General features: G+C 40.0%; 1 protein-coding gene across 8 annotated transcripts in view; it reads left to right on the top strand.

Annotated features, from left to right (window-relative positions):
- CFAP91 (cilia and flagella associated protein 91) overlaps window positions 1-14187 on the top strand; it is an 88708-nt gene that overhangs the window by 40766 nt on the left and 33755 nt on the right. For all 8 annotated transcript variants that reach the window (XR_012518774.1, XR_012518775.1, XM_074404301.1 and 5 more), the window contains 6 exons: window positions 4659-4775; window positions 6528-6599; window positions 7556-7702; window positions 8680-8901; window positions 12114-12262; window positions 12801-12892. Coding sequence is in view for 6 of the 8 variants with exons in the window: in XM_074404301.1 (XP_074260402.1) it covers window positions 4659-4775; window positions 6528-6599; window positions 7556-7702; window positions 8680-8901; window positions 12114-12262; window positions 12801-12892 (799 nt within the window). In the remaining 2 variants the exon portion in view is untranslated. The remainder of the gene's footprint in view (window positions 1-4658; window positions 4776-6527; window positions 6600-7555; window positions 7703-8679; window positions 8902-12113; window positions 12263-12800; window positions 12893-14187) is intronic.

Here is a 14187-nt window from a genome sequence, read left to right as displayed (position 1 = left end):
GAAGTCTGTTTTTATCAGAGATGAGAATTGCAACTTCTGCTTTTGTTTGCTCTTCATTTACTTGGTAACACAGGGAGGGGCGCACTACACACTGGGGTCTGTTGGGGGGAAATTGGGGAGGGATGAGGGGTGGGGAGATGGGGAGAGATAGCATGCGGAGAAATGCCAGATATAGGTGAAGGGGTGGAAGGCAGCAAATCACACTGCCATGTGTGTACCTATGCGACAATCTTGCCTGTTTTTCACATGTACCCCAAAACCTAAAATGCAATAAAAAAGAAAAATCTTCCCCCATCCCTTTCTTATGAGCCTTTGTGTATCCTTACATGTGAGATGGGCTTTCTGGATACAGCACATCAATGGGTTTTTGCTTTTTATCCAATTTGCCAGTCTGTGTCTTTTGACTGGGTCATTTAGCCCATTTACATTTAGGGTTAATATTGTTATGTGTGAATTTGATACTGCCATTTTGATGCTAGCTGGCTGTTGTGCTCGTTAGTTGATGCAGTTTCTTCATTGTGTTGATGCTCTTTACCATTTGGTGTTTTTGGAGTGGCTGGTACTGGTTGTTCCTTTCCATTTTTAGTGCCTCTTTCAGGAGCTCTTGTAAAGCAGGCCTGGTGGTGATGAAATCTCTGAGTACTTGCTTGTTTGCAAAGTATTTTATTTTTCCTTCACCTATGAAGCTTAGTTTCGCTGGATATGAAATTATGGGTTGAAAGTTCTTTTCTTTAAGGATATTGAATATTGGCCCCCACTCTGTTCTGGCTTGCAGGGTTTCTGCTGAGAGATCTGCTGTGAGTCTGATGGGCTTCCCTTTGTGGGTAACCCGACCTTTCTCTCTGGCTGCCCTTAGCATTTTCTCCTTCATTTCAACCCTGGTGAATATGAAGATTATGTGCCTTGGGTTGCTCTTCTTGAGGAATATCTTTGTGGCGTTCTCTGTATTTCCTTGACTTGAATATTGACCTGTGTTGCTAGGTTGGGGAAGTTTTTCTGGACAATATCCTGAAGAGTATTTCCCAGCTTTGATTCATTCTCTCCGTCACATTCAGGTATACCTATCAAACGTAGATTAGGTCTTTTCACATAGCCCCGTATTTCTTGGAGACTTTGTTCATTCCTTTTTACTCTTTTTTCTCTAATCTTGCCTTCTTGTTTTATTTCATTGAGTTGATCTTCGACCTCTGATATCCTTTCTTCTGCTTGGTCAATTCAGCTGTTGAAACTTGTGTATGCTTCGTGAAGTTGTCGTGTTGTGTTTTTCAGCTCCCATCAATTCACTTATATTCCTAAGTTGTTTATTCTCATTAGCATTTCATCAAATCGTTTTTCAAGGTTCTTAGTTTCTTTGCATTGGGTTAGAACATGTTCTTTTAGCTCAGAGAAGTTTCTTATTACCCAACTTCTGAAGCCTGATTCTGTCAATTCATCACACTCATTCTCCAACCAGCCTTGTTCCCTTCCTAGTGAGGAGTTTTGAGCCCTTGTAGGAGAAGTGTTCTGGTTTTGGGTGTTTTCATCCTTTCGTGCTGGTTTCTTCCCATCTTTGTTGATTTATCTCCCTGTCATCTTTGTAGTTGTTGACTTTCAGACTGGGTCTCTGAGTGGATGTCCAGTTTGTTGATGATGAAGTTATTTCTTTCTGTTTCTTAGTTTTTCTTCTAACATTCAGGCCCCTCTGCTGTAGGACTGCTGAGGTCCACCCAGGCCCTGCTTGCCTGGGGAACACCTGCAGCAGCTGCAGAACAGTAAGGGTTGCTGCCAGTTTCTTCTTCTGCTATCTTTGTCCCAGAGGGATACCCAGCAGATATCAGTCTGAGCTCTCCTTTATGAGGTGACTCTTTGGATATATGGGAATAGGGAGCTGCTTGAGGAGACAGTCTGTCCTTTATGTCCTCAAATGCTGACCTGTGAGCTCCGTTTTTCATTTAGAGCTGCTGGGCTGGTATGTTTAAGTCTGCTGCAGTGGAACTCATAAAGCCTCGCCCCTTTTTTCCCCACATGCTCTGTCCTGGGGAGTTAGGGCTTTATTTATGAGTTTCTATTGTGCTGTTGCCTTTTTTCAGGGCTTCCCTGCCTAGCGAGGAGGCAGCCAAGTCACTGTCTGCCTGCAGAGGTTTTGCTGAGCTGCTGTGTGTTCTGCCCAGCTGCCATGTGAACTTCCCTGCAGTCCTGTTTATATGGGTGTAGTTTGAACTGCCTCAGCTATGGTGGCCCACCTCTATAATTGTGGACTCTCTCTGTATTGTCGTGCTGCCTCGGCAATGGGTAACCGCCTCTGTAGTGGTGGACTGCCTCAATAATGATGGATGCCCCTCCCCCACAGAGCTGTACGGTCCTGGGTTCAGCTGTGCTTGCTGTGAAACTCTCAATCCAGAGCATTTCCAATTGCTGTTTTTTTTGTGGGGGTGGGATCAGTTGAGCCTGATCACCTGGCTCCCTGCCTCAGAGCCCTTTTTTGTTTGTGTGTTTTTTTAGTTGAACGGTAGACTCTGTCTCACAGGTGTTCCAGTCGCCTGTTGAAAAGGTGCCGGGATCTGAAACAGCCGCACTGAGATTCATGGCACTTTTTTGCCCGGGAATTTCCTGGCCTGTCTCCCTGTTTCAGTCCCCTTTTAAATCAGATGAATGTGCAACTCTGTGTTCCAGGAGCTCCAATCGCCAGCTAAAATAGCTCCCAGACCCTTGTATTTTGTATGGAGAACTGCCGTGCTGGCAAAACAGCCATGCCAGTGAAAACAGCCGCACTGGCTAAACCAGCTGCACTGACCATCCATGAGGCTTCTCCACCTGGGAATTTCCTCATCTGTGGGCAATTAACATTCATCTGGAAATGTGGCATCCAGTCACCCTCCATGCTTTTGCTGGGAGCTGCAATCCTGAGCTGCTCCCAATCGGCTATCTTGGATCCCTCCCCACAGGTCTTTTCTTAAATTGCACATTAGCTTATCAGTTTCAGGCATTCATCTGTTTCATATAAGTATTTTTGGTTAAACATTTCCTTCAAAATACTTTTTGTACATTTCATTAGTTTTGATATGTAGTGTTTGTCATTCTTAATTTCTAATATTAAAAAAATCCATTATGATTTTTGAATCTGAGTATTTAGTAGTGTTTTTTAAAATTTTCAAATATGCAGGAATTTTAACTCATTTTCTCATTGACCTCTAACTCAATTGCCTTGTGATCAGAGATCATAGTCTGTGTGATACTTATTCTTTGAAATTTCATGAGGCTTTCTTTGTGGACCAGTATATGATTATACATGTAAAATAATAAAATTACACCTTCAAATAATACTGTGCCACTTCATGGGTAGAGGAGACACCTTATAGCAGATTACTCCCAACTCCTTCTTCCCATCCCTGTGATATTCCTGTCATTCATTTCACTGGTTCAAGTGCTATAATCAGCCATACATTTTTACTCTTATTGCTTTAACTAACAGTTATATTTTAGATCAATTAAAAATAAGAAAAACAAAATATTTTCCTTTTATTTATTTGTTCTCTTCTGCTCTTCCTATAATAATATAGATCTAAGTTTTTGATCTACATAATTTTTCTGCTGCCTGAAGAACTTGTTTTATAATTTCATGCAGGGAAGGTCTGCTGGCCATGAGTTCCTTCAGTTTTTGTTTGTTCCCTTTATTTGGGGGCGGGGGGAATGTAATTTGCATACAATAAAATCACCCCTTAAAAGTATATAATTCAGTAGTTTTTGGCATATTCACAAGTCTATGCAACCATCACCACTATCTAGTTCCAGAACATTTTCTTTTTTTTTTTTTTTTTTTTAATTCCAGAACATTTTCATCATCCCCAAAATAAACACCATGCCTAATAGTGATCACTCTCAATTCTCCCTTCCCCTCAGCCCCTGACAACCACTATTAAACCTTGTTTTTATGGATTTGCCTATTCTGGACATTTTATATATATGGAATCGGGCAGTATATGGCCTATAGTGTTTTTAAGATTCATCCAGGTTTTAACACATCACAGTACTTCATTCTTTTTTATGATTCCGTAACATTCAATTGTGTGGATATACCACATTTTATTTATCTATTTATGATTTGATGAATACACCAAGAATATAACCATGTTTAGTCAGTGGTCAACATATTTTCTTCTTTTTTTTTTTTTTTTGACACAGAGTTTTGCTCTTGTGCCCAGGCTGGAGTGCAATGGTGTGATCTCTGCTCACCGCAACCTCTGCCTCCTGGGTACAAGCGATTCTCCTGCCTCAGCCTCCCGAGTAGCTGATTACAGGCATGTGCCACAATGCCTGGCTAATTCTGTATTTTTAGTAGAGACAAGGTTTCTCTGTTTTGTTCAGGCTAGTTGGTTAACACATTTTTAGGACTATCGTAGCACCTGTTGGGAGATATACACATTTCTGTTAGTATTTCTCAAACTGACCCAGCATCACCATAAAGAATATTAATATTCTGATTGATATTCGAATCTGAGACCTAGATCTGATAATAAAGGAAAATACAGAGTACAATGTACATTATTCAGGTGATGGATTTGGTAAAAGCCTAGATTTCACCACTATGCAATATATTCATGTAAAAAACTCCACTTTACCCCTTAAATTTATACAAATTAAAAAAAAGTAAGAGATGACATTAATTGGCATTATTTCAGGCACTGTTGGATAAGAAGAATAAAGTTCCTGAAGCAAAGAAACCCCCTCGCTTCCTTCAAAGAAACCCAGTACCTCAACCTCGGCTTCCAACTCCAACCTTGGAAATGACTTCCAACGTAAGTTTGAAACTTTAGTTGAAATGCTAAATTCAATATCATTGTCAGTTTATTCTTAGGATAGTTTAGCTTAAAGCAAGTCTAATTTTGTAGTGTTAGTTCCCCAAGCTCTGGCTTAAATGTTCTTTATTCTTATGTATCAAACATCAAACACATACAAAAACAAATGAAATGAAGTGAAATAAACCTAGTCCTTTTCAAAAATAAAAACACAATTAAAAAATCTTCCTATAAAAAATCAGCATCAGAAGGTAATACTCATGTGTATGAAATAGAAAGAGAAGATTGAATGATGCTCAGTTACTGTAACTATTTTCCCACATGGGGAGATGGCTAATGACTGTTGGAGTTGAAGAGGAACGAAACGCCAGAGATGTCATCAAGACAGTGTTGCTTCTGGGGTGGGAATGATGCAAAGGGCCCTGATTAGGGCCACATCTAACCAGACTCAATTTGAGCAAGGTAGCAGGGTTGCTTAGGATTTAGAGGACTGACTCAGACCAAACAAACCCACAGGAACCTGTTAGAGATGCCATGATGCAAATGTATTACTTTACGGAGAGAACTGTAACTGCCTACTAGATCAGGCTGTTCCTCTTGGCTGGTCAGCACATTATCTGCCAGTATAGGACAGTCCTCACAAGAAGCCAAACTATATTCAGAAGGCTGATGTGTTTCTTGGCTGAGGGCAGGTGTTGGTGGGAGACCACAGTAAGACTTGTTACTACCTCTGATGAGTGGCTCTTGCAGAGGGACCAGAAAGCTCCCACCAGCAGGCTGGGATGTGCACTGCTGGATAACATTTTCTTTTCTAGACTTTGTGCAGGCTTTTGGTTGACACATTATCTTTTTTTTTTTTTCTTTTTTTTGAGACAGAGTCTTGCTCTGTCACCCAGGCTGGAGTGCAGTGGCATAATCTTGGCTCACGGCAACCTCCACCTCCTGGGTTCAAGCAATTCTCCTGCCTCAGCTTCATGGGTAGCTGGGAGTACAGATGTGTGTCACCACGCCCAGCTAATTTTTGTAGTTTTAGCAGAGACTGAGTTTCGCCATGTTGGCCAGGCCAGTCTCAAACTCCTGACCTCAGGGATCCTCGTGCCTTGGCCTCCCAAAGTGCTAGGATTACAGGCATGAGCTACTGTGCCCAGCCTGACACATTGTGTTTCATGTGTGTTAATACCATCAATCAGACTACTGTTTTCTTTTTACATTCAAAGACACCTTAATTAGATTCCCAGATCCTGCTTTTTCTGCTTTGGACACATAGTTTTTAAGATGATTTTTGTAGATGGCTAATCTTGTTTCTTATATTCTGATTGTATCAGCATAGCTAAATTTTCATGAGAATTACCTTACTCTGGCATAGGCTAGGTGTATTTTTGTCTACTGATGATAAAACATGAAAATCTTATTGCAAAATGATGTTATAAGCAATACTTGTTGCTTCAAAAAAGATTTTGCTGGAAAGGAATATAGGTAAATGAAAGTGGCTTCATTTGTAGGGATAGCATAGCAGGGAGTGAATTTTTTGCTTATAATATGATTTGTTAATGATGAAAAATAATGAATTTTATGGTAAGTAACATTAAAATACTGTGTGTTCAATAAGGGCAGGGGCCATGTTTTATTTCTCTTTAAATCCTTCTGGCATCTAGCACAGTCTCTTTTGCTTGAAATAAGTCTTCAAAAGAATATTTGATGCTTGGACTACTGCAGTTATCAAGCTGCGTGGTTCTCCCTTTGTTCTTTTAGGAAGAAGAAGAAATAGAAATGGCTGTGATCTACCTTCAAAAGTTACTCCGGGGCAGAGTCGTTCAAAACATGGTGTGTAGGTCCAACTGCTGGCCCTGTGTTTCTCTTTTGAGAATAATTTTTTAAGAATGCCTATCTGCTTGGTTCCTTGGAGTGAATTCCCTTTTGCACCCTGCTATCCTATTCAACTAAACTCTTGAATTGCCTACCCATCCTTCTGGTGACCCATTTCCTTCTAATGGCATTGTTTATCCAGGTGGGTGGCACAGTATCAAGGAAAGAGACAGAAGGACCTATGGGCTATTTGCCATGGTTGTAATTAAGGCAGTATGAAACTCACTTTTCCTTGGAATTATTAAATCCATACATTGTCTTACCTGAATTTTGGCTATGTAAGCATTACAAACCAAGTAGATTCCCTAATTTTCCACACAGTCACAATACAAATAATCTGGCTAAGGCTTTACAGTTGGAAGTTAGTTTTTTTCCCCCAGACAGCTGTAACTTGTAAGAAACTCGGATGTGATGAGTAAGTCAGCTGGATGAACAACTTGTGTTTAGCACTGTTCTTTACTCTCCTTTCAGTGTTTCCCCAAGAGAAGCACCACAGTTAAAATTGGACAACAGATTGAGTATTACAAACCAGGAGCAGATTTATTGGAAAAGAAAAAGAAAATATGACCACGAAAAATGCCATCTTGAGGTTTATTAGAGAAGGAGCACAGGAAATGAGGGGAAGGTTCTGGTTTCTTAATATGACCCTAGCGTTAGCATCTTGTCTTTAAGAGCATTCTCAGAAACTGAGTACAGCTCACTGAAACCTAAGCCCATTCTCTGCCTGAGAAGCTGAAGGCACAGAAAAGAGGGCTGAACTCTAGCTCTGTGGGACACATCTGCTCTACGGAACCCAAAAGGCAGGGTGAAACTCACTGTTCACAAGTGTCTCACAAGTCACTGTGTGTGACTCCTAGTGCTTGGCACAAAAGGATCATAACTTGCTGGTCTCTGTTTGATTTGATTTGATACAGATGTTTGAAGGGAAAGAAAAGCGACTGGAGTTGATCCAGGAGTTACGCACCTGCCATGCACTACAAGAAGATGAAAAGCTGGTGAAAAAAGCTGAGAAGCAAGTGACCCTGGCCTTACAGCGGCAGAGGAACTCACATGAACACAAGGTTTTCCTTCTTTTTCTTGTTACTTTCTTGTTAAATTTTCTCCCTTGATTTTTATCATTGCAAAGCAACATTATTATAAAAATTAATGAAATGTTGAAAAAGAAATAGCCCCACAATCTCATCACTCTGTCAGCATTTTCTTTTTTTTTTTTTTTTTTTGAGACAGAATTTTGCTCTATCTCCCAGGCTGAAGTGCTATGGCACAGTCTCAACTCACTGCAACCTCTGCCTCCTGGGTTCAAGTGATTCTCCTGCCTCAGTCTCCTGAGCTGGGACTACAGGCATGCGCCACCATAGCTGGCTAATTTTCATATTTTTAGTAGAGTTAGGGGTTTTGCCATATTGGCCAGGCTGGTCTCAAACTCCTGACCTCAGGCAACGCACCCGCCTTAGCCTCCCAAAGTGCTGGGGTTACAGGCCTGAGCCTGTAATAGTCTCTGCTATTTCAAAGATGGTTGTTAGTGACTTCAAAGTTATTAAAAGACTAAAAAGTACCAAGGTTTTCTACTTTCATGTTGTTCAACATCTTAATTCCAAACTTGTGTGAAAGGAAAGATACTGAAAAATTAAGTGGTATCATGAGTGAATTTCTAGGAGATTCCATTTGGTTAACTCCAATATTGTCTTTAATAAAAAACTGACATTTCTCTTCATGTCTGGGAAGATGCCCTTTACCTTGTGGATTAGAAAAAAAAAAACATTCTCCGTGGTCACTAACAGAAATGTCTTGCTAAATCCTCTGGCTCATTTGAGGGCTGTGTTTCATTAGTGACTGACTAAACAATTGACTCTCTCATGCCTCAGTTTTCCTCATAAGAACCTGAGATAAAGCCAATCAAGAGGTAGTATTCCCAATAAAAATTGAATGCATTCTGAAAGTTAATTGACTGCCAAGAGTTGAGTAATCTAGCACCTCTTCTAATAATCACCACTGATAGTAGAATTTGTATCCTTAAAGTTATGTTATTATTTTCAAGGTGTCAGTGGTTGAAAATCATTTGGCTGGACTGGAAGGAAGGGCACTGGCAGACATGTTTGACTTCCTGTCCAAAGAGCTGGTGAGACTGCAGGAGGAGAGGAGGATCCATGCTTTTGTCATGCTGGCCGAACGCCAGCGGCGGGTACGAGAGGCAGAAGAGAGTGGTCGGCGCCAGGTGGAGAAACAGCGCCTGCAGAAGGAGGACCAGATATTTAAGGAGGCAAGTAGGGGCAGCTGGGTATATGGAGGCTGCCTAGGAGGAGCCAAGTCAAATCAAAGGAAGCTCATGACATAAAACAGCATTTGGCTTTTGTTTGTACATTGAGTTCCTACTGTATGCCACACACTCTACAAAGACACTGTGGGAAACTTTAGAGGGAAAAACCCAGACACGATACTTTCTCTCCTAAAGCTTAAATAACATATAATACGCACATGTGCATAGACTAAGAAAATGTAATGAGTTCCATGAAGGAAACAAATAGGGCCCAGAGACACATTTTAAGCCAGTTACATCACTTGCTGTGTGGATCACAGGCTGGAGGGAGACAGGGGGGGACCAGGAGGCCAGGAAGGAGCTGTTGAAGTCATGAAGGCCAGAGTGAGACAGGAAGTGTTGAGTATTACGTCCAGTGTTGGGCATAAGCAACTGGTAGATATTGGTATTATTTCCTGAGGTAGGAAAATTGAGAGAGGAATCAGGAAATCAATTTATAATCAATTTGTATTTAGTTTGGGACATCTAAGCAGAGTTACTGTTTCATATGTGGATCTACGAGATGTAATTTAGAAGAGAGGTTTTGGCTGAAGATGTAAATTCAGGAGTTGGTGACCAGCTTCTAGCTTCCTACCAACTTAACACACTTTTCTTCAAAAAGAGTTACTGAGATTTAGAAATTATTGGCAAATCAGAACTTGCCATCCCCTCCCTAATATCACTAAGGAAGAACAGCTGGGGATGGGAAGAATAACTAGGGGTGAGACTAAGAAGAAATGGAACAGAGGAACTACTACACACAAAAGCAGAGAAAGGAAGAAGCTGGTAAAAAGCTTCTTAGGAAGATATTTTCTAAATGGGAATGATTCCAGAAAACATCTGCTCTGTCCAGCAAGGGCAAGAAAGGGTTAAGATAGCCCTTTTAGCCTGATTTAAGAATCACTTATGTAAAAAAATGAACCCAGCTGTGGATCCACAGATTCAAATATCACCCATCATTTTAATTCCCAACCTTCCCAATTAAAATATAATGGCTGTTTTCCATCCTACTTTCCCAACCTCCATTCAAACGATTCTCTTGAAGAGAAATATGCTTGTACATAAATTAAAAGACAGAAATGTAATATTTAATAAATTTAGAAAAAATAGCATATAGATAGAAACATAGATACAGAGTCATAGACTCATCTTTAAATACATACACATTTTTGTGGGCACATACACGAGGACATATTTACAAATATAATCTGGTGCACACAATATTAGCAAGACATAGAGAAACACACAAATGCACATTTCCTTACATGTACAAATGTGTCCAAAAATTTACACATTTATGAAGATATATGTAAACACAGGTACATATATCACTACAGATGGACCACAGTAAACTTTCCATCTCCATATAGATACAACTGGCTTCCTGAATAAGAGGGTAGGCTCTATGAGAGCATGAATATTGTATATTCCCTTTGTGCCGTGCACAATGCAGCATAGATCCCTGTACATAATAGACATTCAGGAGATATATTTTGGTTGGTTAGTTATTTGGTTGACACTGTATTAAACTGGCCATTGAAACTCTCCCATAGAGAAGGCATAGGGATTCAAGGTTGATGTTTTACACACAGGTGTACAGTATCATATATTCAGAATTGTGCTGAAGTGCCCATCAAAAAACAGGTACTGAATTGTTACTGAGTCCGAGGCATTATCTCAGATACAAAGATATATTCAGACATAAAACAGAAAAGTGGCCGGGCGCGGTGGCTCAAGCCTGTAATCCCAGCACTTTGGGAGGCCAAGGCAGGTGGATCATGAGGTCGAGAGATCGAGACCATCCTGGTCAACATAGTGAAACCCCGTCTCTACTAAAAATACAAAAAATTAGCTGGGCATAGTGGCGCGTGCCTGTAATCCCAGCTACTCAGGAGGTTGAGGCAGGAGAATTGCCTGAGCCCAGGAGGCGGAGGTTGCGGTGAGCCGAGATCACGCCATTGCACTCCAGCCTGGGTAACAAGAGCGAAATTCCGTCTAAAAAAAAAAAAAACAAACAAAAAACAAAAAACAGAAAAGTGCCCTACCTCTAAGAAGTTGATAATCTGTTGAGAAGACAGCATGCAGATACAGGCAAAACTATGCCACAGTTGATGCTTGATCTTCCTATGTATATACACCTGTAAAACAGGCAAAATGAAACTACTTGGCTTATGAGTTACATACTTAGGGAATGAAATTATAGAGAAAAGAAAATGTTTACCATGAAATTGGGAAGGTGCTGTGGTAAAGGAGGAAACCATGGTGGCCTTCTGAGATACTGGCAATTACTATAATACATGGGTTCTGACTTTACCCTAATTCATTACACTGTATATTTATGTGCTCTATACTTCTTGTTTTATTTTTCTAATCTCTGAGTTTGCTTCTGATGCACTTTAAAAATCTGGATTCTATTTCATGATTTCAAGTAAGCTTTTTTTTTTTTTTTTTAGCTACTTGCTTTAAAAAGAGGCACTCAAGGGCTGCTATGGTTGTTGAATAAATTCATTAGAGACCTAGGATCCTTCTAGCTTTCTACTCTTCTGTTCTTAGGTCGTAGCCCTTTTGGCAATTTAAGATGATTGCTGGTGTCCCAGCATTATGTTCTCATGAAATGAGTAATGCAGAGAGAAAAAAACAAGCCAGGTCTTTCCCTTTAAGAATCCTTTCTTTGGTCAGAACGTGGTCATATAGCCAATCTAGTTCCTGTGAGTGCTAAGAAATGTAGTCTTCATTCTAAGCACGTGTTTGCCTAGCTAAAATCCACAGGTTCTATTATGTAAGGGGAAAGAGAGAAAGGACACTGGGGAATACCTCCTAGTCTGTGCTGCAGTTAGGTAGTTTGGCCAAGTCATGTTGCTGGTAAGAACACAGCCAGGATTCAAACCAGCGTTATTGACTCTGAAGCTCAGGATCCTTCAGCAGTGCTGTCTTGCCCCGCAAATAAGGTCCATAATTTTGAAATGGGCTAAATGGGTGTGGGCTACCCAGAATGAGTAGGTAGGTAGATGAGAAACAGACTGATGATATGGTAAAGAAAATGAATTATTAGTGAAGGGTCTGTTTACTTAATAAATGAAATATATGTGCTTAAAGTTAACCAATATTTGTGTATTTTTCTTGTGTTCTTTACAACAACATACCTGTTTTAGTGAGGGTATTATTGTTTTTTGCAGGTAGTTAAAATTCACCATAGTACTATAACCTCCTACCTAGAAGACATAATACTGAATACCGAAGCGAATACTGCAGAAGAACAAGCCAGGGCAGAAATTGAGAAGATGGCTGAGAAAATCAATGACATTGCTTATGAAATGGAAAGCCGGTGTGTATCAAGAGAACAGATTGTAGAATGGAAAGTCCATTTGCTGTTACTTGTATATATTTTTTCAAGAGCTTATGATTTCACCACCAAGGAGAAACAAATAAATAACTCATACTTCAGGGTCCATTGTTTTATTAACATAACTCTTGAGAAGCCAACATGCGTATACCTCCATATGTATTCTCAGTTATCTTCTGCAATCTGGAGTACTCTACTCACTTTAGGAATACTCGGAAGCATGAAAACAATGTGACTACGTGTGTGCAACATTACTGGGACTTCATAAGGTTTCTGGCTTCTATGTTTAAGCTATATTTCCAACATTCCCTTCCTGGCAGGCAGGGTAACTGAAGGACAGGGTCAAATCCAATATTTTTGTGGAGTTAAACAAACTTGCCAGGAATGTGATATTTCAGATCACTTATCAAGGAAAAGGTAATGGTGGGATTTGAGTGGGGTTGCTTACACAGCAGGAAAACATAAATCAGCAGCTGAAGTAAAGAAACCAAAGAAATCATTCAATTTGTTTATTTTTTAGCCGAACCTATCTTCAGTCAGAGGAGATTGTTGCAGAGTTGGTTTATAGTTTTCTGATCCCAGAAGTGCAAAAATACTTTGTCAAAGAAAAAGGTAAGCCAATGTAAATGCTTTACTTTAGGATTTTTTAAAGTTGTGAATTATTTTCAATATCCCAGAGATTTAAAATTAAACAGAGGGATGGGGAAATTTCTGAAGGAGGATTGCTGAGTTTTCTTATTTCAGAGCTTGTCAGGTTCTCTTCATGCTGTCTGATTCTAGAACATAATCAACTCTAGTACAGATGGGATGTAGTTCTAATAAGAGGGACAATAGCACAATCCAAACCTTCTTTAAAAGGATGTTCCCAAGTTTTCAGAAGAGGTGTATTTATTTTGTTTTAGTTTTAAATATTTATTTATTTACTTATTTTTGAGATGGAGTCTTGCTCTTGTTGCCCAGGCTGGAGTGCAATGGCACGATCTTGGTTCACTGCAACCCCTGCCTTCCAGGTTGAAGCAATTCTCCTGCCGCAGCCTCCCAGGTAGCTGGGATTTTACAAGTGCCCACCACCACACCCAGATAATTTTTGTATTTTTAGTAGAGACAGGGTTTCAGCATGTTGCCAGGCTGGTCTTAAACTCCTGACCTCATGATCCTCCTGTCTCGGCCTCCCAGGTGCATGAGCCTGCACCTGGCCATTTAAACTTTTTTTTTTTAAAAAAAAGCATAAAACAGATACCGAGCATATATAAGATTTTCACATTGTAGCAGCCTTTCAGAGGCAGGACACATGAACCATGAATGTTAAAAAGCAGGGGTGCTAGAAAGGTCTGAATCTACCCTGTTGCTTTGCCTGTACCCCAAATAGCTTGTTTCTGTTGGAACTCCATCCAATTATAAATATTCTAGTTTTTCATTTGTCACAGGTGACATGTTTTTAAAGATTGATGCTTTTAGTCAATAGAGAAAGAGAAAATAATGTCTTAAACAGAAAAAAAAGATTCTTCCATAGCTCTGAGACTATTGATAATAGGCTTGATCCTAGTCAGAGAGGTGCAACCAGGAGAAGACCAATATTTAAGTGAAACAGTAGCTTGGATGCATTCAAAATTATACAAGGGAATTCCAGACAGGTTTAAGCAGAAAAATGTTTAACATTTCAGTTGCTTAATCAGGGATAAAGAAATGGTGGAGCTCTAACTCATTTGCAGAGGACAAAGAAATACCAGTTTTTCCATTGCATGGTTGTACTGTAATTTTTAAACCAGGACCCCTAAGGATAAGCATTTAGGTGGTTTCCAGTGTGTTTTCCTATTACTAACAGTGCTTCAGTCAGTATATTTTACACATATCCTGGCCATGCTTCTGAGAGTAAATTCCTGACAGTACAATTGCTGGATATGTGT

The sequence above is a fragment of the Saimiri boliviensis genome, chromosome 8, assembly GCF_048565385.1.
Source record: "Saimiri boliviensis isolate mSaiBol1 chromosome 8, mSaiBol1.pri, whole genome shotgun sequence".
In the NCBI taxonomy this organism is placed as follows: Eukaryota; Metazoa; Chordata; class Mammalia; order Primates; family Cebidae; genus Saimiri; species Saimiri boliviensis.
This window is presented reverse-complemented; position numbering and strand designations above follow the sequence as displayed.